The sequence below is a fragment of the Hyla sarda genome, chromosome 12 (genome assembly GCF_029499605.1).
Source record: "Hyla sarda isolate aHylSar1 chromosome 12, aHylSar1.hap1, whole genome shotgun sequence".
Lineage (NCBI taxonomy): Eukaryota > Metazoa > Chordata > Amphibia > Anura > Hylidae > Hyla > Hyla sarda.
The window spans coordinates 41723871-41750591 of record NC_079200.1 but is presented as its reverse complement, the minus strand read 5'-3'; the positions used below and the strand labels follow the sequence as shown (position 1 = coordinate 41750591).

Sequence of the window (26721 nt, the reverse complement as noted above, 5' to 3'; positions counted from 1 at the left end):
CTGACATCTCGGTGTATTTTCAGCCGATGCGACTTGTCGCTGAAAAGTCGCTTTTGATAAATTCAGCACCAATGCATTTTCCAATGCATTTACATCTAAAATAGACTGGAATGCATCATGTTCTAAAAATCCTCTAGAGCAAAAGTCGCAAAAAAGTCACACATATTTAGACTGCGACTCCCTGTGCGACTCCCTGTGCGACAAAACCAGTCTAAACCCTTTGATAAATATTTTGCATCATAAAGTTGACATGTTTTTACTTTTTGAAGACATTAGAGGGCTTTTTAGTTTCGCAGCAATTTTCCAATCTTTCATCAAAATTTCAAAATCAGAATTTTTCAAGGACCAGTTCAGTTTCGAAGTGAATTTGAGTGTCTTTATGTTAGAAATACCCTATAATGGACCCCATTATGAAAACTGCACCCCTTAAAGTATTCAAAATGCCATTCAGAAAGTTTTTTTTAACCCTTTAGGTGTTTCACAGGAATAGCAGCAAAGTGGAGGAGAAAATTCAAAATCTTTATTTTTACACTAACATGTTCTTGTAGACCCATTTTTTGCATTTTTACAAGGGGTAATAGGTAAAAATGTCCCACAAAACTTGTAACCCTATTTCTCTCAAGTAAGGAAATACCTCATATGTGGATGTAAAGTGCTCTGCGGGCACAGTAGAGGGCTCCGAAGGGAAGGAGAGACATTGGGATTTTGGAGAGTGAATTTTGCTGAAATGGTTTTTGGGGGGCATGTCTCATTTAGGAAGCTTCCATGGTGCCAGAACAGCAAAAAAAAAAAAAAAACATGACACACTATTTTGGATACTACCCGCCTCAAGGAACGTAACAAGGGGTATAGTGAGCCTTAACACCCCACAGGTGATTAACGAATTTTCGCTAAAGTTGGACTTGAGAATAAAAATAAAAAATTTTTCACAAAAATGCTGGTGTTACCCCAAATTTTTCATTTTTACAAGGGTTAATAGGAGAAAAGCCCCCCAAAATTTGTAACTCCATTTCTTCTGAGTATAGAAATACCCCATGTATGGATGTAAAGTGCTCTGCGGGCGAACTACAATGCTCAGAAGAGAAGGAGCACCATTGGGCTTTTGGTAAGAGAATTTGGTTGGAATGGAACTCGGGGGCCTTGTGCGTTTGCAAAGTCCCTATGCTACCAGAACAGTGGAACCCCCCCCCATCTACACCCCACTAGCGTTTGACAGATTTTTTGAACAGTGGGCTGTGCAAATGAAAAATTACATTTTCCATTTTCACAGACCACTCTTCCAAAAATCTGTCAGATACCTGTAAGGCGTAAATGCTCACTGCACCCCTTATTACATTCCGTGAGGGGTGTAGTTTCCAAAATGGGGTCACATGTTGGGGGACACACTGTTCTGGTAGCATGGGGGCTTTGTAAACGCACATGGCCTTCAATTCCAGCCAAATTCTCTCTCCAAAAGCCCAATGACGCTCCTTCTCTTCTGAGCATTGTAGTTCGCCCGCAGAGCACTTTACATCCACATATGGGGTATTTCCATACTCATAAAAAATGGGGTTACAAATTTTGGGGTGGTTTCTCCTATTACCCCTTGTAAAATAAAAACTTTGGGGTAACACCAGCATTTTAGTGAAAAAAAAATCAGATTTTTCATTTTCATGTCCAACTTTAACTAAAATTTGTCAAACATCTGTGGGGTGTTAAGGCTCACTATACCCCTTGTTACATTTCGTGAGGGGTGAAGTTTCCAAAATGGGGTCACATGTGGGTGATTTTTTTGCATTTATGTCAGAACCACTGTAACTATCAGCCACCCCTGTGCAAATCTAGACCAATTTTGACCTCAAATGTACATGGCGCTCTCACTCCTGGGCCTTGCTGTGCGCCTGCAGATCACTTTACACTCTCATATGGGCTATTTCCGTACTCAGGAGAAATAGCGTTACAAATTTTGGGGGTCTTTTTTCTTTTTGCCTTTTTTTTTTTTTACACTAACATGCTGGCGTATGACTTTACCTTTTCATACGGGGTAAAAGGAGAAAAAGCCCCCCAAGATGTGTTAGGCAATTTCTCCTGAGTACAGAAATACCCCATATGTGGCCCTAAACTGTTGCCTTGAAATACGACAGGGCTCTGAAGTGAGAGAGCGCCATGTGCATTTGAGGCCTGGATTAGGGATTTGCATAAGGACGGACACGGCATTGTTCCCCAAACAGGGTGGCTCCAGCTGTTACAAAACTCCCAGCATGCCTGTACAGTCAATGGCTGTCCGGCAATACTATGAGTTATTTTGCAACAGCTGGAGGCTCCGTTTTGGAAACACTGCCGTATGAGACGTTTTTAATTTTTTTGTGGGGTTGGGGGGGCAGTGTAAGGGGATGTATATGTAGTGTTTTACCCTTTATTTTGTGTTAGTGTAGTGTAGTGTTTTTAGGGTAAGTTGGCACTGGCTAGGGTTTACAGCGAGTTTCCCGCTGAGAGTGAGCTGCGTCGGAAAATTTGCTGCAGCTCAAACTTAAAGCGGAAACTCGCTGTAAACCCCTGCCCGTGTGAATATACCCTGTACATTCACATGGGGGGGGGGGGCCTAACCTTCAATTGTTGCATAACTACAACTACCAGCATGCACTGACAGACCATGCATGCGGGGAATTTAGTTATGCAACAGCTGGAGGCACACTGGTTGGGAAACACTAAGTTAGGTAACAGACTACCACAGTGTTTCCGCACCAGTGTACCTCCAGCTGTTGCAAAACTACAACTCCCAGCATGCATGGTCTGTCAATGCATGCTGAGAGTTGTAGTTTTGCAACAGCTGGAGGCACACAGTTTGGGAAACACTGAGTTAGGAAACACTGAGTTAGGAAACAGACAGTGTTTCCCAACCAGTGTGCCTCCAGTTATTGCAAAACTACAACTCCCAGCACGCTCTGAGAGCCAAAGGGCATGCTGGGAGTTGTAGTTTTGCAACATCTGGCCATTCAGATGTTGCCGATCTACAACGCTCAGCAGGCCTTGACAGTCTTGGCATGCTGGGAGTTGTAGTTTTGCAACATCTGGAAGTGCACAGTTTGGACTGTAGCCCTCCAGATGTGGCAAAACTACAATTCTCAGCATGCCCAGACAGCCTTTGGGTATCTGGGCATGCTGGGAATTTTAGTTGTGAAACTACAAGGCAGCAGTGAAGATATTCACTGCTGCCTCTGTCACCGCCACTGCTGCCTGCATTCTGCTGCTGCCGGTTCTCCACACCGCCGGTCCCCCGCTGTCTGCCGCCATCCCCCGCTGTCTGCCGCCGGTAACCGCCACCACCATCTTTGCCCCGGTCAGCCCGGACTTCTAGAGCGGGCAGAGTGGGGATCTCAACTTTGACCCCCACCCCTGTCCTGCGATTTGCCGGTCAGTCCTGACCGGCCAATCGCAGGGGATAGGAGGAGGTGGCACCCCCGCCACCTCGCTCCTATCCTTTAGGATGATCGGGGATGTCTCTGACAGCTCCGATCATCCCTATTTTCCAGGCTATCGGGTTACCAGAGACCCGATCAGCCCGGAAAAGTTGTGATTCGCCGGTCAGAATTGGGACCCTCTTGGGCGATATGCCGGGATAGCTGATGATAGATATCAGCAGTCATCCCTTTCCGGTCTGTCTGTCTGGAGACAGTGCCAGGAAAGAACGCACTAAGCGTGCAGTTTTCCAGGCTCGTTCTTGTAATTGGTCAGGGTTTGAATCCGACCAAAACTTTTTATATGTCCATTTAAGTTCTAAGTAAAAGCCACATTTCTTGTTGACTCTTGTGAATACATAACCAAGCCAATATCCTACCTTTTGGTGTCCACTTTAGAGGCATACATTACATACATTGGTCGCCGCAGCATTTTGACTTTTACCTCAACTCAGCTTTGCTACATCTACATGTTGCTTTATATTGTCATTTTCGTTTGACTTTCGGTTGTATGTCACATGCACAAATATTGCGTACTGTCCTTAGATCATATTATTCACCATTCATGCATATACTCTGGATATTAAGACTTCCATTTATTTTAGGTAAAGAAAAGGGGTTCAGAATCCACCCAGGTTCTAAGAGAACTGGAGATCTCCCTGAGGACCAATCACATCGGGTGAGTTATTTTGGTGCATCATTTCTTATTGATAGAAGAAGAGAGGTCCGTCTTTTAACATCTGCTACTTGCGATAACTTGTTGTATAAGATTGATGTTGTATAAGATTAGTAAAAATGATTTGCTTGTTTTGTTTGTTCTGGAAAGTGTGGAAAGTGTCTCAGCTTAGTGTAAACTTTGTATGTAGAGTCCAGATGCTATCTTTAGAATGGCTTACTGTTTGTTCTGTTGTCATGTATTTTACACCTAGTGATATGAACTGGAAAGAACTGAGAAATCTTCTGTTAAAGTGTACCTGTCGTCAACAAAAACTTTTTATATAATGTAGATAATACCAATATATGAATATTTGTAATATACATTGGTTAAAAAATGTGTATATTTTTGGGTGAAAAAATGCTGTCCCTGCAGCTATTGCCTGTGTGTCTCTATGAGGAGTCCAAATACAGGAAGTGAGGGCAGGACAAGCAGGGATCTGTGCAGGCTCCTGACTTGTCAATCATCCTGATGTTTGAGCCGGGAGCCTGTCATAGAGCCTCAGTGCACACTGTCCTGCTTTTTCTTAGAGCACAGAGCCCTGCTTGTCCACCCTCACTACCTGTATTTGGACTCCTCATCGACACACACAGGCAATAGCTGTAGGGACAAAAATATGCACATTTTTTAACCAGTGTATATTACAAATATACATCTAATGGTATTATCTACAATATATAAAAAGTTTTTGTTAACGACAGGTACTCTTTAACCTCTTAATGACGCAGGACATATATTTACGTCCTGCGCCGGCTCCCGCGATATGTAGCGGGATCGCACTGCGACCCCGCATCACATCGCGTCGATCCCGGCACTCATCAACGGCCGTGACCCGCGGCTAATACCACACAGCCGATCGCGGCAATGTGCGGTATTAACCCTTTAGAAGCGGCGGTCAAAGCTGACCGCCGCTTCTAAAGTGAAAGTGAAACTATCCCGACTAGTCAGTCGGGCTGTTCGGGACCGCCGTGGTGAAATCGCGGCGTCCCGAACAGCTTACAGGACACCGGGAGGGCCCTTACCTGCCTCCTCGGTGTCCGATAGACGAATGACTGCTCCGTGCCTGAGATCCAGGCAGGAGCAGTCAAGCGCCGATAACACTGATCACAGGCGTGTTAATACGCGCCTGTGATCTGTGTAAAATATCAGTGTGTGCAGTGTTATAGGTCCATATGGGACCTATAACACTGCAAAAAAAAAGTGTTAATAAAGGCCATTTAACCCCTTCCCTAATAAAAGTTTGAATCACCCCCCTTTTCCCATAAAAAAAATAAAACAGTGTAAATAAAAAAAAATAAACATATGTGGTATCGCCGCGTGCGTAAATGTCCGAACTATAAAAATATATCATTAATTAAGCTGCACGGTCAATGGCGTACGCGCAAAAAAATTCCAAAGTCCATAAAAGCATATTTTTGGTCACTTTTTATACCATTAAAAATGAATAAAAAGTGATCAAAAAGTCTGATCAAAACAAATATCATACCAATAAAAACTTCAGATCACGGCGCAAAAAATGAGTCCTCATACCGCCCTGTACGTGGAAAAATAAAAAAGTTCTAGGTGTCAGAAGATGACATTTTTAAACGTATAAATTTTCTGCATGTAGTTATAATTTTTTCCAGAAGTACGACAAAATCAAACCTATATAAGTAGGGTATCATTTTAACCATATGGACCTACAGAATAATGATAAGGTGTAATTTTTACCGAAATATACACTGCGTGGAAACAGAAGCCCCCAAAAGTTACAAAATGGCGTTTTTTCTTCGATTTTGTCGCACAATGATTTTTTTTTCCGTTTTGCCATGAATTTTTGGGTAAAATGACTAATGTCACTGCAAAGTAGAATTGGTGACGCAAAAAATAAACCATAATATGGATTATTAGGTGGAAAATTGAAAGGGTTATGATTTTTAAAAGGTAAGGAGGAAAAAACGAAAGTGCAAAAACTGAAAAACCCTGAGTCCTTAAGGGGTTAAGAATCTGTAAACAGTAATGTTCCCTTGTTGACATTTGTGTTGAATATTCCACTATTGGCTATAGCAAGGAGTGCATGAGAAGAGAGTCTCTTGCTCTGGAGGACCCAACACCTCTCCGCATTTCACAGACTAGACTGGTGTTTCCCAACCTGTTGCAAAACTACAACTCCCACCATGCCTTCAACAGCTGGAGGCACAGTGGTTTGGAAACACTGGACTAGACATTGAAATCAATGGGCTGGATGTAATGCCTCACTCCTCCAGTGGTGGCACTGTAAGATATTTGAATACTTACTGCAGACCTCAGCTGATCACTGGAGGTCCTGGCATTGAAACAGCTTATTTTTAAAGCCTCAAAAGTAATTGTAAAAAGCAGACAGACAGTATCTTTTAAAGGAGATATCCATCAAAAATTAACTCATCCCTTATCCACAGGATAGGGGATAAGTAGCTGATTGTGGGACCCGGGGCTCAGTGAGGAGCGTGTCCTGTAGCCGGCACGCGCTTGATTTATTTCTACGGGAGTGCCGAAAAGACCGAAAGACAGCGCTCAGGCTTTATCGGTGCTCCCATAGAAATGAATGGAGTGCCTGTCGTCTACTGGTAGATGACACACGCTCCTCACTGAGAGAGTCGGGGTCCCATCCTGGAGATTGTGGGGGGTCCAAACGCTGTTCTACTACAAATTTTTGCTGGACTTCTCCTTTAATGATGGGTGCCAGCTTAGCACTGTGAATCTAGAACAAGAGTAAACTGCAAAGGAAATGGAAGGCTCTCACCTAACCTTTAATACCTAAAACCGATACCCTAGGTGTTAAATAAATAATGTAAAATTAAGAAAATAAAAGAAAAGAATGACGGTGCTCAAGGTAGAATGGATAAAATATCATACATCCTTTCTTTAGCAGCTATGGTATATTGTGGTCCACAATATACCATAGCTGCTGAAGAAAGGATCTTTGGCGATCCTGAAACGCGTCCAGCCTGTACATTAAATCCTAAGTTCATCATTGCCCAGTGAGGTCTGCTGCTGCCCAGCACACCGCTACAGGAGCCCTTGACAGATAGTGCCCTGTCAATCAAGCACCCCACGCTCAAAGACACGAGGATGCTGGGGATTATTTACCTGCCGCAGAGCAGAGGTCCACTCCACAGGTCTGCGGATCATACAGCTGCACGCTGCTGCAGAAGAACAGTGCCGGCAAGATTTAACCTACACATCGGAGTTGCGCTGTCAACTCCAGGAGCTGCAGGATCACACTGATTCGATCCACATTCCCGTCTCGCGGGATCGGTGGGATAGGTGAGAGGGGCACAGCACCGCCGCACTATATACTGTGACACTACATTTTTAACGTGCTGAGTATTACTATCTATTACCGGAGCAAGCGCATTATTTAATTCCTGGAATAAACGCTATTTGCTCATTATCTTGCGAGATCAGTAGAATGTACAATCACCTGAAAGTATAAATCATTTTATGTGCACGGACTACAAGTGGCACAATGCCCTACTAACTTTTACTATTGGATTGTTTTATTTCATTTTTTTTTTTTGCACTTGATTCCAGCAGCAGTTCCCACGCCACTATAGTATTATTCACTCATTTCACACCATTAGTATTATTATGTTTTAATCCTTATTTTTATATAGCTAGAGGTCAGCCACAAGGGCCCTGTGGCTTATCAGACAGCTATATATTTTATGTAATAAACTAGCTGAGTTGCCCGGCTTTTCCTTCGTAATCCTTGTTGGGGAGGAAAATAAACAAAGGAGGAAGCTTTTGACTTCACATCCCATCCTCATATATTGTTGTCATATCCTGACCTCTCATCCCGTCATCATATCCCGATCTCCTATCCCGACCTCCTATCCCGTCCTACTATGCCGTCCTCCTATCCCTTCCTCATATCTCGACCTCCTTTCCCGTCCTCCTATCTCGACCTCCTTTCCCATCCTCCTATCTCGACCTCCTTTCCCGTCCTCCTATTCCGTCCTCCTTTCCTGTCCTCCTATCCCGTCCTCCTTTCCCGTCCTCATATCTCGACCTCCTTTCCCGTCCTCCTCTCCCGTCCTCCTTTTCCGTCCTCATATCTCGACCTCCTTTCCCGTCCTCCTCTCCCGTCCTCCTTTTCCGTCCTCCTATCCCGTCTTTCTATCCAGTCCATCTATCCCATCCTCTTATCCTCCTATCCCGTCCTCCTATCCCGTGCTCCTATCCCATCCTCCTATCACGACCTCCTATCTCGACCTCCTATCTCGACCTCCTATCCTGTTCCTCCTATCCCGACCTCCTATCACAACCTCCTATCCCGTCCTCCTATCACGACCTCCTATCTCGACCTCCTATCTCGACCTCCTATCCTGTTCCTCCTATCCCGACCTCCTATCACAACCTCCTATCCCGTCCTCCTATCCCGACCTCCTATGTCTACCTCCTATCCCAACCCGTAATATGTTTACCAGGTATTGAAATATCTCCAGCTGTACGGAAGTTATGTGGGAACATACATTTCCCATTGATTTGTATGGGACTTTAAAGAAAAACCCAAACCCTCACAAATGGGGGTAGTTAAGGGTTAAATTAACTATCCTATATTTTAAGTGGACATATAAGTAACATGTGACCAAGTATTATCAAAATATCTCCAGCCGTTTGGAAGTTATGCCGTAACATATATTTCCCATTGACTTGTATGGGACTTTAAACATAAACCCTGACCCTGGCAAATGGGGGTGAGTAAGGGTTAAATTACCTATCCTATGTTTGTTGCTGACATATAAGTAACATGTGTGCCAAGTTTCATGTTAATATCTTTAGCTGTTTGGACGTCATGCTGGAACATACACACATACATACATACACACATACATACATACACACGTTGAGTTTTATATATATATAGATATATCATTGAGATATTATTTCCATTCTACCTTGAGCACCGTCATTCTTTTCTTAATTAAGTGTAAACTGTTTTGAGGATGTAATGTAAGTATACATTATTAGAGAGAAATAACTTGCAAAAACCCCATAGCTGCTTAAATTGCTTGTATTTTCAGTATTTTCCCGCATTGTGTTATTATGCATACATGCGTTCGGTGAGTGCATGTAATAGCACTTGAAAATGGAGGTTATACTAAGAACCATAGGAACCGAAAGGGAAGTCAACATACGTGTGGTCTGACTGCAGTTCTTTGTGTGGTGAGGGTGTGATGAGGGCAGATTTAATTACCCTAGGGGCAGATGACATTAACCCCTTGTGTTCCTGACGCCAGGGCTTGGTTTTACCTCTACACTACCCAAAGGTATACCACTGGATCCTGGACTGACTAGACAGACTTCACCCCATTTGTAGCTTACCAGGTTTTGACGTTCACCTGTGGGGCAGTGGACTTTTGGATGCGTGGCTGCGTGGTAGGCTTCAGGTCTCCTCAGGACACCAGACACTCTCTCTCAGGACTTGACCTTGCTGTAGCTCAGCATGCTCTAAACTGAAACTAACTATCTCCTCCCAGGGTTTATATGTGGGAGACTCTGTAGGGGTCCCATAGGTCACCCTGTAGGTCACATGGTCACTGGAACCTTCCTTGGTTACAATGCATAGCAACATTACTTAACCCCTTAAGGACTCAGGGTTTTTCCGTTTTTGCACTTTCGTTTTTTCCTCCTTACTGTTACGCCGAGCGCTCCGGGTCCCCGCTCCTCCCCGGAGCGCTCGCTACACTCTCCCCGCTGCAGCGCTCCGGTCAGATCCACTGACCCGGGGCGCTGCGATTCCGCTTCCAGCCGGGATGCGATTCGCGATGCGGGTAGCGCCCGCTCGCGATGCGCACCCCGGCTCCCGTACCTGACTCGCTCTCCCTCGGTCCTGTCCCGGCGCGCGCGGCCCCGCTCCCTAGGGCGCGCGCGCGCCGGGTCTTTGCGATTTAAAGGGCCACTGCGCCGCTGATTGGCGCAGTGATTCCAATTAGTGTCTTCACCTGTGCACTTCCCTATATCACCTCACTTCCCCTGCACTTCCTTGCCGGATCTTGTTGCCATTGTGCCAGTGAAAGCGTTTCCTTGTGTGTTCCTAGCCTGTGTTCCAGACCTCCTGCCGTTGCCCCTGACTACGATCCTTGCTGCCTGCCCCGACCTTCTGCTACGTCCGACCTTGCTTCTGTCTACTCCCTTGTACCGCGCCTATCTTCAGCAGCCTGAGAGGTGAGCCGTTGCTAGTGGATACGACCTGGTCACTACCGCCGCAGCAAGACCATCCCGCTTTGCGGCGGGCTCTGGTGAAAACCAGTAGTGACTTAGAACCGGTCCACTAGCACGGTCCACGCCAATCCCTCTCTGGCACAGAGGATCCACTACCTGCCAGCCGGCATCGTGACACTTACCTTTTAAAAATCATAACCCTTTCAATTTTCCACCTAAAAATCCATATTATGGCTTATTTTTTGCGTCGCCAATTCTACTTTGCAGTGACATTAGTCATTTTACCCAAAAATGCACGGCGAAACGGAAAAAAAAATCATTGTGCGACGAAATCGAAAAAAAAACGCCATTTTGTAACTTTTGGGGGCTTCCGTTTCTACGCAGTGCATATTTCGGTAAAAATTACACATTATCATTATTCTGTAGGTCCATACGGTTAAAATGATACCCTACTTATATAGGTTTGATTTTGTCGCACTTCTGGAAAAAATCATAACTACATGCAGGAAAATTTATACGTTTAAAAATGTCATCTTCTGACCCCTATAACTTTTTTATTTTTCCATGTACGGGGCGGTATGAGGACTCATTTTTTGTGCCGTGATCTGAAGTTTTTATCGGTATGATTTTTGTTTTGATCTGACTTTTTGATCACTTTTTATTCATTTTTTAATGTTATAAAAAGTTACCAAAATACGGTTTTTTGGACTTTGGAATTTTTTTGCGCGTACGCCATTGCCCGTACGGCTTAATTAATGATATATTTTTATAGTTCGGACATTTACGCACGCGGCGATACCACATGTTTATTTTTTTTTTTTTTACACTGTTTTATTTTTTTTATGGGAAAAGGGGGGTGATTCAAACTTTTATTAGGGAAGGGGTTAAATGGCTTTTATTAACACTTTTTTTTTGCAGTGTTATAGGTCCCATAGGGACCTATAACACTGCACACACTGATCTCTCATCCTGATCACAGGCGTGTATTAACACGCCTGTGATCAGCATTATCGGCGCTTGACTGCTCCTGCCTGGATCTCAGGCACGGAGCAGTCATTCGTCGATCGGACACCGAGGAGGCAGGTAAGAGCCCTCCCGGTGTCCGATCAGCTGTTCGGGACGCCGCGATTTCACCGCGGCGGTCCCGAACAGCCCGACTGAGCAGCCGGGATACTTTCAGTTTCACTTTAGAAGCGGCGGTCAGCTTTGACCGCCGCTTCTAAAGGGTTAATACCGCGCATCGCCGCGATCGGCGATGTGTGGTATTAGCCGCGGGTCCCGGCCGTTGATTAGCGCCGGGACCCACGCGATGTGATGCGAGATCGCGGCGCGATCCCGCTTCATATCGCGGGAGCCGGCGCAGGACGTAAATATACGTCCTGCGTCGTTAAGGGGTTAAAGGTATATGACAGTTAATACACTTTACATCAGCTAACAAAGGTGTTTAACATTAGACATGGAACATAGGTACAGGGGGGGAACAGGGGGTCACTGAATGGAGTCTGCCTGACAGGGCAGCAAGGGTACACGGGTGCAACTCCTGTACTGGGCCACCACATTTGTAAATTCAGTGAAATGAAACAACCTCTTATAGCTTTGTTTAGCCCAATATCCATTACCTGAATCATATCTACATTATTTTGTACTTAACGGGAACCTGTCACCATAAAAATACCATTTAATCCACCAACTTCATGTTATAGAGCCATAAGGTGCTGAATATAGAGATTCAGTATAACTTGTAATTTAAAGGAGATATAAAAAAAAGTTATCCCCATGATGTATCTCCTTTAAATTACAAGTTTATGATGACAGGGGGGGGCTTCGCGGGGTCCGACCGCTGGGACCCCCCCCCCCCCCCCACGATCTCCTGTACAGGGCCCTGTCTCTCTCAGCATGAGCCGCCATGCCCCCTCCATATATCTCTATGGGAGAGGTGTTTGGGTATCTTCAGCACTCCCATAGAGATATATTGAGGGGGCATGGAAGGCCCTGCTTCCGGGGCCCCGTACAGGAGATCGTGGGGGGGTCCCAGCGGTAAGACCTTCAGCGATCGAAAACTTCTCCTTTAAGGATTTAAACTGCTTCTCATTTTGGCTTTAGGAGTCCAGTGGACTGACACTGCATAGGACCACCCCCTGGACTCCCAAACCCAGAATGACCAGTGATTTTGAAATGTAAAATGCAGGTTCCACTGAATGTGTCCCCAGAAAACAATACATATCACTCTGCTCAGCTCCTCCTGCCCTATCATGTGATCAGACTGTATAGTCATCTTCTGATATGCCGCAGATACACGAGAAGATTATATTGATGAAGATTACAGACCACCTCTGTCTTCCGAGATGAACAGACTCTGTAAAGGGATCAGCCCCTTTGGCACTGAGATTTCTGTTACCACAAACCTGAAAACTTTCTAAGCAAACGTCCCTCTAAAACAGTGGTCTCAATCTGTGGCCCTCCAGATGTTGCAAAACTTCCACAGTGGATAGGTGTCATATCATGGGTCAGATTATCACTAATTTGCAGTATGAGGCATTACATTTTTTTCTTCTTCACACCATTAAAGTCTAAATGTCACATGGAGGTAGCACACTGCATAACATAATTCTATAGACTGAAACTGTAATTGTGGAAATACATTATGGTACATATCCTCAATTGATCCTGAGGTACATCCTGTATTATGCTTAGAGGTGCAGTCACTATTCTGCTGGTGGAGTCGCTTTGTACATACATTGCAGTACTTATTCTGTACTGATGCAGTTCCGTCACTGTATACATATATTATATTACTTATGTACTGTATCCTGTATTTGCTGATAAATACTATATACAAGTTATATAATGGCCAGAAGTAGTGCTGATTCTCATGCAACACACAGGGCAGCTTATTTTTAAAATCACCTAAAATCATGGGTATTCTTCAAAGCTGATTAATGGGGCTTAATCTGGGGATCTTTGTAATCAGTAGGGATTGTCAGGGCTGTATTTGCCATTAGGCCCTCGTGGGTAAATGCCTAGGGCAACAGTGTTCAAGAGAAACTGGAAGGCGGTTTACCCGCACTAAACTCAATATACTGGGTTATAGTTAAGGGTCAAGTCCTGGGGAAAAAAAGTGTGGGAACTCACCCAAGATATCCACTCAAGGGCTGGTCCTGCAGGACGCCAGCTAATGGGAACGGTGTTCCCTCTGTGGAAAAAGTGCAGGAACTCTGTTCCCACGCATTCCTGCAGGACTTGAGCCCTGGTTATAGTGCAAGTGAATATCTTTAAAGGGGGGTAACTTACTAATAATCAATGGAGGCGGGAAGCCCCCTGCCTCCTCCTTATTCTCCATCCGGCCTGCCTCTGTGATGAATATGCAAATATCCTCACTCTCAAGTCACCTCTATCTTCATTATTCATTACCTTTTTGAGAGGACTACCCCCTTATCCAGGACAATGTGAGAAATTTTCCGACCTTACATTTTGCATAGTGGCCATTTTCTCTTCTTGCTTCCATAACGGCCCCACAAAAAAGTTACTACGATTGACCTATTAGTGACAGGGGAAAAAAAGGACACATGAAAAATTAAAGACCCCTTCACCAGTGCTATTTATTGTTGCTACTAGGGCAGGCACGATAGCATGATAGGTCCTGGGTCTGCTGTCATGGTGGGCTCAGGGATGTCAGTACCTGTGAGTCAATTGGGGCTTGCCTCCTTGTTCATGCAATGGTCGGCTGGGGGCAGCCCCAGCACTCTCTGGGGGAGGTTCATAGGTAATGTATATCCCCCCTACACCCCAATTCCATCACTGAGGTGTGCGGCCTACTTCTGCCTTGCAGAAACTCCATCCACTGTGCTTGCTGTACTCATTCCTGTTGGCATAGATTTTTTTGATTTGACAATGAATTAAGATCTGGGTGACCTGCAGCCCTCCCAGAAGTGTGGTCTTTTAAAATGGGGGCTTGATTGGGGGGCAGTTACCCTTAGGGGAATAATGTTATAGCATTACCTTGTGAGGTGCTGTACTCTCTCTTGGCCATTTCTAATTCAAGAAGGACCCTGGACATGCTAAAACTGTGGATCTTGCTTCAGGTTCTGGTCCAGCAATCCTTGCATATATTATGTTTTAGGATTCTGATGGTCATTCATCTTTTCCAGAGTGATACGATCCAAATAGAAATAAAAAACTAAAATGGCCCCCAAAAATTGTGCTCTTTGCAAAGTGGACAATCCTTTATGTTGTTAAAGACTGCTTTGCTCAGGCTTTAGGGATAGCATTTGTAAAGGGAAACTGATGGCAGGGTCTGAATATACAAGTAGATAGTGTGGGGTGACCACTTTTCTAATACATCTTACCAGGTGAATTTTGGTGCAGTAGTACAGGAGACAGGGACGTTGCTCAGTCTCCAAAACACCCAGGCAGAGAGTCCATAGCCCCAGCCTTGCCCCTAACCATGCCCAGATGCACCCAGCTTCCTCTTTCTGAATACACACCCCTATCACCCTCATGCAACCTGTACATACTCAGGCAGCCTGTACACACCGAGATCTCAAGTCAGAAAGAAAGAGAATTATTTTTCGTATACAAAGTAAGAAGAAAAGTAAGAATATATGTGTAATGTTATAATAGCTAAGACAATTTTTAGAAATGAGATAGTACCTCTAAAAGAAAGTCATATCGTTATTAACAAGACTATACAAGGAGAAAATATCACCATATATGTTACCATCATACTGTTACTGACCAAATCCTGTATATGGAGATAAATGTTACCAATAAGATGAATTTCTCCTAAACGGTTGCACCAATTTTCACCTAGTGAATATGAAGGTTGGTGCAGGTGATCCTACTCTGTTTCCCTTTAGGGTACATTCCCACACAGCGTATTTGCTGCTTATTTGCTGCTGCGTATTTTATTTTCTCTGTTGAAGTCAATGGGTAGGAAAATACGCAGCACCAAATACGCAGCAAATACGCAGCAAAATACGCCACGTGGGAATGCACCCTTGAACAGGAAAACTCTGAATTCCTGCTGGAAATTAAACCGCTAGTAAAAAAAAAATGAGGTTAACACACCTATCTCTGTGATGACTGCGATTTCGGAATACAGTAACTTTGCTCTAAAATGCAAGAAATAAAAAGTCATATGTACCTCAGATCTGACTCGATTTCACATTGCCAGAGGCTCAGATTCTAAGCAGTCTCATAAAGGAGAAGGAGGAGGATAACAAAATATAATTTTTTGTCTAACAACATTGATACACTTTGGAGAGCCGTCCAAAATGGTCTTCCAGCTTGTAGACCATTTGAGGAACAAGTCTATTTGGGAACAGGGTTTTTGGCTGACTGTTCAGTTGAAAGAGAGAGGATCTCAGCCAAAAGGAGCAGCCCTGACAAATTTAGCCCATAGAACCCTCAGGCTTTACATTTGGTCAGAAGACACTAACTCAAGATCCAAGCTTTGTGGCATTTTCAATAAAACAGATACAGAGGAAACAAGGACACTGTCATGTCTGCATGGAATGAGTATACAATCATAATATGAGAACAATGGGTTGAAGCCCAGAGTAACAGAGTAAAACATGGGTTGCAGTGGTAAGACTGCCGATACACCATTTTGGGATTTTATCTGCGCCTAGGATATTCACAAAAGAAGTAAACATGGTAGAAGTAAATATTCAGGTTACCATAAAACTGCTGGAGTCCTTGGGGTGGTTAATACATATAAAGTCAGCTTGATCCCTGTTCAAAAGACTTTTTTAGGAATCATGTTGAATTCTTGAGTCCAAATGTCTTGAGTCCAAATGTCATTCAGGAGGAAAAGTCATAGGGAATCAATAACTGTTTTGGGATCTATGACCTTGTGCATCCCAGCAGTACTATGGAGTCAAGCTCACTCCAGAACCAGTGAGTGAATTCCGTAGGGACATTGCCCTGACAGCAACATACCCATGTGAACATACCCTTTGAGTTAGGACTTTCTTCAGTCAGGCTTTAGGAAAGGTCTAAAACCAAGTACTTTAAAAGACCATATTTCTGCCCTTTTTGTCATGTATACGCCCTATTTGTCATCTCTTTCTGGGCAGAGTCCTAGAATCTCTAGTCTATCACCACTATGGCCCTCCGAACCATTGTCCACTTTAGAAGTTAAAAGACTTTCTTAGAAGACAGCTTTCCTTCGCCATTTTACTATGGAGAGTTTCAGGCCCTTGGGGACAATTCTGGGTGGTCTTCTCAAAGAGATTCCAATGAATAACCTGCCGTACTGACTATTCAGGAAGGAAGTGTGTACTGTATTTCTCATTGGCTGTTCTCACAGAGGGTTTTTGACAATAAAAATGAATTAAAACTTAGCAAGACTGTAAATAAGTCTTAGGACAAACCTCTTTCCATACATAACTAATTTGGAATTCTGTTTCTGATCACAGGTGGGTGGAAGAATTCCTCAGCAAAAAAGTTGGCGGTCTGGATACTTTGGTGGAATACCTGTCCTATGCTCAGGGTTCTCTTCCGTAAGTCAGGAAAAAATGTAATTCTATTCCAAATGTATTTCTTATTCACTTGTACAGTATTCTGCGCATATTTTAAGCTGCATATTTGATGCTGTGTTCAGTCATATACTTTACAATGAACTGTAAAATCTGCAGCTTCAAATCCTGTACATCAAATATACTCAGGATACTGTATGTGTAAATAGACCCTCAAGGGGTATTCCGGGATTTTTTTTCTTCAGCCTTTGAGGCCATGATGGCAAGTTATTATACTGTGTAATTTGCATCTATTACCTCTACTTTGTCCCATTTCATGCACAGAACCCACACTTACAAAAAGTAATGAAAGATACAGCTCACCAAATCTCCAATACAAGTATCCAGCGGTCTGAGCTCCAGGTGCACGGGCATGCACTTGGCTGTATGCAGTGAGGGCGTAAGCTGAAGAGCAGTGGGAAATCTCAAAACGATCAGTCCAGCACTCAGGAGTAAAGTATAAAAATCACTTCTTTATTATAATCCATAGAGATAAAATCACAAAGGCAGTGCAGATTTTTTTTAAACGACGCATTTCGTATAACCTTTATCACGGTATGGAGAGTGAAACTCTTCATACCTTGATAAAGGTTATACGAAACGCGTCAGTGTTTTTATCTCTATGGATAATAAAGAAGTGATTTTTATACTTTACTCCGGAGTGCTGGACTGATTGTTTTGGGATTTCCCACTGCTTTTCTTCTTATTTTACTGTTGTCTCTGAGTTTTCCCACCATTCCATGTGGTCAGAGACAATATGTCATAAATCACATTGTCTCCAGGGGGCAGGGTTTTACTGCAGTGGGTGGGTGGATAGCAGGGTGGAAGGGATGTGCTAAAACCATTGTAACAGTTTCTTAGGTCTATGGCCCTCTCTAGTGTAATATTTTGGAAGACCGTGTTTTGTTTTTTAAGGCAAAGTTTCTACTTTTTTTTTTTTTTTTTTTTTAACGCCAAGAAAAACTTCAATTCTGCTGCATGGTATTTTTTGGGCCAACAAACGATGCGGCCAGATGTTAGCTGTAAATCAATGAGAAATTGAAAAATTCTTATTCCACTTGGCATTTTTCACTTTGGCGTTTTTTAATCCTTTTGGCGTTTTTTCACTCTTCTTTAGCGTTTTTCAGCTCCTTGGCGGTTTTCCAAAATCACAGCATGTTAAGCCACTGGTGATTTTTTCATCAAAATCGGGGAGTTTTTCTCCCGTAGAAGTCTATGGGAGTGAAACAACACCAAGAAAAACACCATGTGGGTTTTAACTTTGGTGTTTTTTCAGGCAGTTTTTATGCTTTTTTGGACTTTAGCGATCCAAAAAAGTGATGGAGATACCTTTTTTTTAAATAAAATTTCATAGGGTACTATTAAAAATAAATAAATAAATAAAAAAGATACAGTAGTGAAGGAAAAAATTGTATCTAACGTAATGTATCTTTTTTATAACAAAATTTGTATAAATTTTTAAAACAGGGATCAATTTACGTGTGCGGGCAGGGACCTAAAAATGTAGCCGAAAATAATAAAAATGTAGTGTGTGTATGTTTTTCACATTTAAAAAAAAAAAAAATTTATATTTTTTTTTTAGGTAGTACTACTCCCAGCATGGAACACACTGTTCCATGATGGGAGTAGTAGTACCTGTACTAATTGACAGATTGCCCGTTGCGATCCTCCTGTATAATGTATAGATGCGGCCAGCCGCCCTTCTATGGTCCCCTGCACTGCCGTATATATACACCTTTTCATATTTCCCACAGAGAGCTGTGATTGGCCAGATGGTTCCAGCCAATCACAGCTCTCTGTGGGAAATATGAATAGGTGTAAATATACATCAGTGCAGGGGACCATAGAAGAGCGGCCGCATCTATACATTATACAGGAGGATCACAGCGGGTGTCAGGAGTGACATTCACTGTGATCTTTCCTTAACTGCAGGTACTACTACTCCCAACATGGAGCACACTCTGCTCCATGCTGGGAGCTGTAGTACCTGCATTAATAGACAGATCGCAACAGGTGTCAGAAATTACAGGTACTACAGCTCCCAGCATGGAGCAGAGTGTGCTCCATGTTGGGAGTAGTAGTACCTGCAGGTAAGAACAGATCACAGCGGGTGTCACTGCTGACATCTGATGCGATCATCCTATCTATTGCAGAGATGGAGCGGCTTTCTCCTCCGCACTATACTCCGGCCGGCCACTCACTCATATTTCCCTCTGAGAGCGGGGATTGGCTGCAACCATCCGGCCAATCACCACTCTGGGCAGAAAATATGAATGAGTGATGTTCTATTCAAATCACTGGCCAGAGTATAGTGCTGAGATGTGAGCGCTGTATAGAGCTGCTCCGCATCTCTGCTATATTATGGACGATCGCATCAGTTATGACACCCGGGGCGATATGTCTATTAGTACAGGTACTACTACTCCCATCATGGAACAGTCCCATCAGAACAAAAAAGACAAGTAGAAGCTTAGCCGAAATGCATCCAATAATAGGAGGATGCATTGCTTAGTACTAAGTACGGTATTTAAAAAGTACACATACAACTTATTTGAACATTAAAGTCTTTTCTTGGCACCTTCCAGCGCCCAATGTGCTATGGACCCATTCAGTGAATGCACCATTTTCTAGCACATACAACACATGGCGTGAACACAACCTTACATATGATTCAAAACAGGTTTTTTTTCTTCCAGAATTGACGTAGATGGCTCTGATAATGGTACACCTGAGAAACCCAAAGCCTTACAGAGATCTTTGGAGGATATTAACAAAAGCAGCACATCATCGTCTCCATCAACCACTCCTTCAAGAGCTCGACACCTGACGGCCAGGTAATCCCCTCTTCTATAGTTTTTTACTATAGTATAATTTGCTCCTCTGTTTTGCAATATATAATCTACTGTTATAAAAAATTTAAACGGTATGAACAATGGTCTGTGTAACCTGTATCCCAACAGATATAACTTCTACAACCGCGCCACAATGAGGAACTCTAGACATGCTAATATGAAGGACGATGTACATGTGTGTATCATGTGTTTGCGGGCGATCATGAATTACCAGGTGAGCACTATTGACATACACTATGTGGTCCCCAAAATGTGGCCCTACAGATGCTTGGTTTGTCAGGGTATGATAGGAGTTGTAGTTTTGCAACAGTGGAGAGCCACAGGTTGGGAAGTCTTACATAATGTGTAAAGTTAAGAACAGATGATAAAAGGATCAGTCTCTCGGATGTACAGTATGTTAATATATTGCCCTAAAAACGTAACTTTTTACTTACAGTTAGGATTCAGCATGGTAATGTCTCACCCCTCCTGTGTCAACCAGATTACCCTCAGCCTCACCAACAAGAATGCCCGGTATGTAAAGGCAAATGTTTCGGCTTGGTATCTAGGTAGAATTTAAACTCACTTTGTTTTCAGGGACAGAATTGGTCGTCTTGTCTATTTTAGCCAGAATAAAGTCAACTTTTTAGTTGCAGCTACTCATTTTTTATTGGAGTAGTCCAAGGTTACAAAAACATAGCTGATGACCTTCCAGAAACTTTGCCATTCCTGTCTATCTCTGCTAAACTGGGTGAGGTGATCACCACAGAGGAGGATAATATAATGTTACATTAGGATCTGGGGAAGCTGGAGTCTTGGGAACAGACATGGCAAATGAAGTTTAATGTGGATAAATGTAAGGTTATGCACTTGGGTCATAAAAACAAAATGTACGATTATGTGCTAAATAATATGTTTTTCTAGAAAAAAATAATATTACAGGTAACAAATACTAGATTTATTGGGATAGAATGTTCATCCAGGGATTTATTCTGATTGCCATATTGGAGTCAAGAAGGAATTTATCCTCTCATTGGACAATTTGTGTCAGCCTCAAGGGTTTTTTGCCTTCCTCTGGATTAACATCTTTTTTTCAACCTAACAAACTATGGTATTGCAGCTCTGATCTACTGAGGTGAATGGGAATGAGCTGCAATACCAGACAAAATCTGTAGACAAATGTGGCGCTTATTTTGGAAGAAAGCAGCCATGGTTTTTCTAATCCCAGATAAGGTAAAGGGCCAGGTTAAATGCCTTTTTACATTTTTCAGTCCTTATTTTTGTACCATGATCACTAACATTTTTACTATCTGACCATTGTCTGTTTTGGTCCCAGCACTAAGGCCTTGGTTCTGGAGCTGCTGGCCGCAGTGTGTCTAGTCCGTGGGGGACATGAATTAATTCTCTCAGCTTTCAACTACTTCATGGAGGTAGGATGCAAAGACATTGATGTAATTCTGCATTAAAATGTCCATTAGTATATTGATCTCGATTTTTATTCAGGTTTGTGGAGAAAGTTCCAGGTTTGAAAAACTGATGGAATATTTCCGGAGTGAAGACAGCAACATCGATTTCATGGTGAGATTCAGAACTCCATAGCACATGTCAAAAATGAGGCTCCTTTCAGGTGCTGCCTGACACCAACACACTCCTCACCGCAAGAGGTCCCGATGCTCCCATTCTTTGAGACATTTCACATTTTGTTTGCTAAAATTGCAACACCAGCAAATTAACATGGGGGCTAGGTCATCTGTGAATGGGACCCACACCCTAGGCCCCCTATAGTAGCCACTCTTATATGTACACTTTTGTCCCTGTTTGCTTGTTTTCCCAAAATGGAAGTAAATATACAAGGATACTATTGTCTGAATTTTCTCTAGTCATATTCAGATACAAGGGTAGGACTTTATGGCTTGCACACTACACTACAACATTCTCTCTGTCCATATGTAATAAATCATTTCATTCTATTTATATGCCCAAGCTGAGGAACTTACCAAAAATAACAAACAGCAAAAAATAACAGTAATTTTACCTACAAATTTAACAATGGTCAGTCGGTTCCTTAGGCTATGTTCACAAACTGAATTTCAGTGCAAAATCTGGCAGAAAAACTTAGCTGGGAAATTCGGCTGCAACAGAGTCCCATTGTTTTCAATGCGATTCTGCTACACCATGCATGCGCCAGATGTTTCCAATGTGGAAATTCAAATTCTAGCCTCCACTGTAAGAATTAACATGTCAATTTGCTTTGAAAATGCATTGTTGTCTATGAAAATGGCACCTTTACAAGCAGTCCTAGCACCCACATGTTCTGCCAGTGCGCACTGTCTGCAGAAATTTTCTAGCCCGATATTCCACAAAAAATCTGCCGTGTGAACATGGCCTTAGAGGATACTGGTCTTCACTTTCATGCAGCCTAAAACCACAAGTCATCAGGGAGGCCCCAGGCAGCTTTTTCCCACCCTAACAGCCTTGATTCATAGATCTTTCCCTAATTGGGTATAGGAAGAAATCTATTAACGAAGGCTGGTGGGGTAGAAAGAAGCCATTGAGGACAGCCCCAATAACTCACGGTTTAGGCAGCATGAAAATAATGACAGGTTCCCTTAAAAGAAACCCTTCAGGCCTTGCACTAGACATAGCAGTAAAAAGAGGTCAGTGTGTAATGTAAATTGCCACAAACACATAAGTCATGCTCTGTCCCCTAAGGCTTTACACAAGACATAACACAGTATCTGTTTTGCCTGGATGGTTCCTTTAAATAACACCTTCTAATAAAACAGGCTCTAATTTCATGAATAAACAGTATGTAAAACTTGCCCAAAGTAGATAAAATCTCCCTTTAAGGCTTTTATGTATTTTTATTTCATTACATTTTTTTAAATGTTCTGTTTGCAGGTGGCGTGCATGCAGTTCATTAACATTGTGGTGCACTCTGTAAAAAACATGAATTTTCGTGTGTACCTACAGTATGAATTCTCCCTATTAAGACTGGACGAATACCTTGAGGTAAGTTTCTGCAGGTTTACATGCAGTATTAAATGACTATAAACAGTGTTTTCTTTATTAATGAACATTTTTGCAAGTCATATACCTTAACATGTATAAGAAAATCAATGCAATAAATAGTGTCAGTTTCACATAGCCCTATGCCCGCTGGGTCATTTTAAGTCTTATGTCACATTTATTTAAGTCATATAAATAAAGCATTGTCATGCGTGTGTCACTCATCCTGGGCGTCTTTTCTCTTTTCCAGGTTCTGAAGCATACAGAGAGTGAGAGGCTCCAGGTCCAAATCCAGGCTTATCTTGACAATATATTTGATGTGAATAACCTGCTGGAAGATACAGAGAACAAACATGAAATGCTGGAGCATGTAGAGGACCTACAGAGTCATGCAGCACATGTAAGTCATTGTAATAGGAACACAGCACTTTAGCACTTTATAGAATATATTGTATATACTAGAGTATAACCAGAGTTTTAATTTTTCGTGCTGAAAACGCCCCCTTGGCTTGTACTTGCTTAAAAAGAAAAAGTGTGTGTGTGTGGGGGGAGGGGGGGGTGCGCCGGGCCATCCATCTTTGCTGCAGGGACAGTCCGCATTCCGCGGTGGGGAGGGTGAGCCAGTCCGGCCCGTCCAACTTCACCAGGAGGCCCCCTTCTACGCTCCGAGTTGGCCCCAACTCGGTGATGTTGCATTGATGCTGCTGCACAGGGACGTCCGTGCGCAGCAGACGTCCGTGACGCCAGGGGCGTCCCTACGCACGGATGTCCCGGTATGGTTTCAACCGTATTTTAACCTGGGTTTCAGGAACAATGTCATGGCGGATGACAGAAGTACGTCCAGGAAGGTCTGAGAACACATTGGTGTTCCTACTGACAAACTCCCTGGCCTCCTGAGTCTGTGCAGAGGAAAGGCTGTTAGCAATTTTTTCTGTGGCAACTGCTTCCCTCGCACCAGACTGAGGGACGGGAAACTCTACCCCCAACAAACCTGGCCCGGGCGCTGTCATCCACACTAGTCTCCTTATCTTTCCAAGGTTTCAACAAGTTTACATGGTACACTTGCTGTGGCTTCCTTCGCCCGGGCTGGTGTACCCTGTACCTCGTCACCTCCCCTACCTTTTCGATCACTTCGTAGGGACCCTGCTACCTACCCTGAAATTTACTGTCGACCATTGGTACCAGAACCAGAACCCGATCTCCTGGGTTAAAATTCCGAGCCTGGCGATTATAAACTCTGCTTTGAGCCAGCTGAGCTGCCTTCATATGTTCCCTAACCAAGGGCAACACTGTTTCCATCCGTTCCTGCAACTGAGTGACATACTCAACTACACTTTTGTGCGGTGTGGGCTGTTGTTCCCACGCCTGCTATACGTCAGACCACATGGATGTCTGACGTATAGCAGTTCAAAGGGCGAGAACCCAGTAGAAGCCTGGGGCACTTCTCGCACTGCAAACATGAGATCGGGCAGCAAAAGATCCCAATATTTTCTATCTCTAGCCACCACTCGCTTTAACATATTTTTTTAGGTTTGGTTAAACCTCTCTACCAGGCCGTCCGTCTGCGGGTGGTACACGGAGCTCTTTCATTACCTTTAAACAACAACTTTAAGGGAAACCCTCAAAGGGGTGCCTTAAACTAGAAACCACCCCAAAAAAATAAAATGTAACTTTTATTGTTATGCCTTTTAAAAATGCAATCTGATTCAGAGACAATTGGTAACACGTGATGTGTGTGTACCACAATAGTTAAAATAACAGGGTCTGTCTAGCACACTTGAATCGTAGTAATAGAAGAGCCTCCTTATATGTGTGCCACAACACTTGTATGGCCACCACTGAGGCACTAACTGACAATGTGTAATGGTGCTGACAGAAGATACTGCATGTTAAAAGTTAACCACAAGCCAGAGTCCTGACGGCGTTTTGCTGGTTACCCAGCGTCATCAGAGGATGCCCTGGTCAGTCAACACCACTCAGGAAAACAAACCTCATTAGCTCCTTAGCTATAAGTTTGGCCGAGGTATGTAGCAGAGGTAGCGCCTCGGGATACTGAGTTGCATAGTCCAGGACTACCAGGATGTGTTGGTGCCCCCTAGCAGATTTTGGCAATAGGCCGACCAGATCCATAGCGATCTGTTCAAATGGGACCTCGATAATCGGGAGAGGGACCAGGGGACTAGGGTATTGTGGCTGGGGGCTAGTGATTTGGCAGGTTGGGCAAGATTCACAATACCTTTCGACCTCTTTATACACACCGGGCCAGTAAAAGCGCTACAAAATTTGGTCCTGCGTCTTTTGCTGGCCCAGGTGCCCCGAATTTGGTTCACCCGGTACAGCATCCCTTGGTGGACCACAAAAGGTGGGTATACGTCTCGGCTCCCTGTTGTTGTGGTGCACCTTCTACAATAATTACATTTTCCCAGGGTCGGGTCCTGGTGCTGTACCAAAATTTTCTCCTGTAACATTGTGGTCTGCCAACTCTGGCCCTGATGGCAGATCCTCCACATCTCCTACCTTTACCCTCAGTGGAGAAGACACCTCCTCTTCCACCGTAGTGGTAGTAACCCCAACTGCCGTTGCTTCTGACTCAGGTTCCCAGGATTCCGGGGTCATCCCTGAGTTGGGCCGGTCTGGGGAACTCTTGTCTGGGGCCACAGAGACACGAACCCTGAAAAGTATTTCCCAATTATTAACTCATACGGCAACTTCGTGGCAACGACCACCTCATGAGTCCAGCAGCCAGTTGCTGTTGACAAAGGTAGTTGGATAGTCTTTTAAGACACAGTGTATACACAATACTCCAGCCTGTTGTCCCGTGTACTCCGTGGGTGGCACCAGGTTGGACCTCACTAGAGTTACCATACTTCCCGAGTCTATTAATGCCTCCAGAACACTACATTCCACTTTCATGTGGCAGAGGTGACCCGAGTCCCCTGCCCTGGGGACACTGGTGGCACACAGTCTCTGAGCATACAGGGACGGGCAGAGTGCATAATTGGTGTCCATCGGTTCTTCCCTCTGGGGACAATTAGTCCTTACATGTCCAGGCTCCAACGGGGCGGGGCTTTTAGGGCTTTCCAGCCACCTGAGCAAGGGTGGGGACCTCCTGGGTTTAACTGCCCCTTCCGCAGTTTTACGGTGGCCTCATACCTTTCTACCAGGTCAACCATCCCCAGTGCATTGCTACGGGACACCTGGCCAATCCAGCTCTGGAGGCAGGAAGGCAGGGCCCTCCAGAACATATCAGCCAGGAGACGGTCCAGCATGGCAGTGGGATTAAATACCTCCGGCTGTAGCCATTTCTGCAGGCGTTGTAATAGATCGTAATATTGCGGCCTGGCAGGCTCAGCCGGCTTATATTCCCACTGTTGTACCCGCTGGGCCCGGATCCACACATTGACCCCCAATCTTGCCAGGATCTCACCCTTAACCATGTCATAGTCAGCAGCCTGGTCATCGGGCAAGTCAAAGTACGCCTGCTGGGACCCCAATTTCAGAAACAGAGCGATGACCTCAGCCCACTGGTTCCAGGGTAACTTCTCCCTCACGGCCTCTTTTTCAAAAACCGTCAGGTAGGCCTCGACATCATCCAAAGGGGTCATCTTGGAGATCGCCGTCTGCACCGCTTTCCGGGCATCAGGGCCGGCCCGGATTGTCACTGCAGTTTGTAGCGCCATCACGTGCTGTTACAGCAGCTGGTTGGTTTCCTGCTAGTGCTTGTTGGTTCATGAGTGCTTTCATAACAGCCTCCATTTTGGCAACACTGCAGGCACTGGAACACTGTTTTGCCTTGACTCTCTGGAGAAAACATTCCCGCTGTACTGTCAGTCACTTATTGGCAGGATTGTTGCCCCTAGCAACCACTCCAACAGGTTATCCCAGGCTCAGTTGTTAGCAAACAGCGTGCTGACCTCACTGTGTTGCCCGCATCCTCCACCAAATGTGATGACTCGCTCTTGCAGATAGATGTGGTTGCAGTATAGAGGCAAGGAAACAGCACTTTTCAAATCAAAGTTCAGTGC

At 44.0% G+C, this 26721-nt stretch overlaps 1 protein-coding gene across 4 annotated transcripts in view; it reads left to right on the top strand.

The window, feature by feature from the left end:
- The window catches only part of FMNL1 (formin like 1), a 169901-nt gene that overhangs the window by 116629 nt on the left and 26551 nt on the right, over positions 1-26721 (top strand). For all 4 annotated transcript variants that reach the window (XM_056549329.1, XM_056549327.1, XM_056549326.1 and 1 more), the window contains exons 4-12: positions 4043-4116; positions 16758-16841; positions 19553-19690; positions 19817-19922; positions 20145-20221; positions 21024-21117; positions 21191-21265; positions 22589-22699; positions 22947-23096. In XM_056549329.1, the coding sequence (XP_056405304.1) occupies positions 4043-4116; positions 16758-16841; positions 19553-19690; positions 19817-19922; positions 20145-20221; positions 21024-21117; positions 21191-21265; positions 22589-22699; positions 22947-23096 (909 nt within the window). The remainder of the gene's footprint in view (positions 1-4042; positions 4117-16757; positions 16842-19552; positions 19691-19816; positions 19923-20144; positions 20222-21023; positions 21118-21190; positions 21266-22588; positions 22700-22946; positions 23097-26721) is intronic.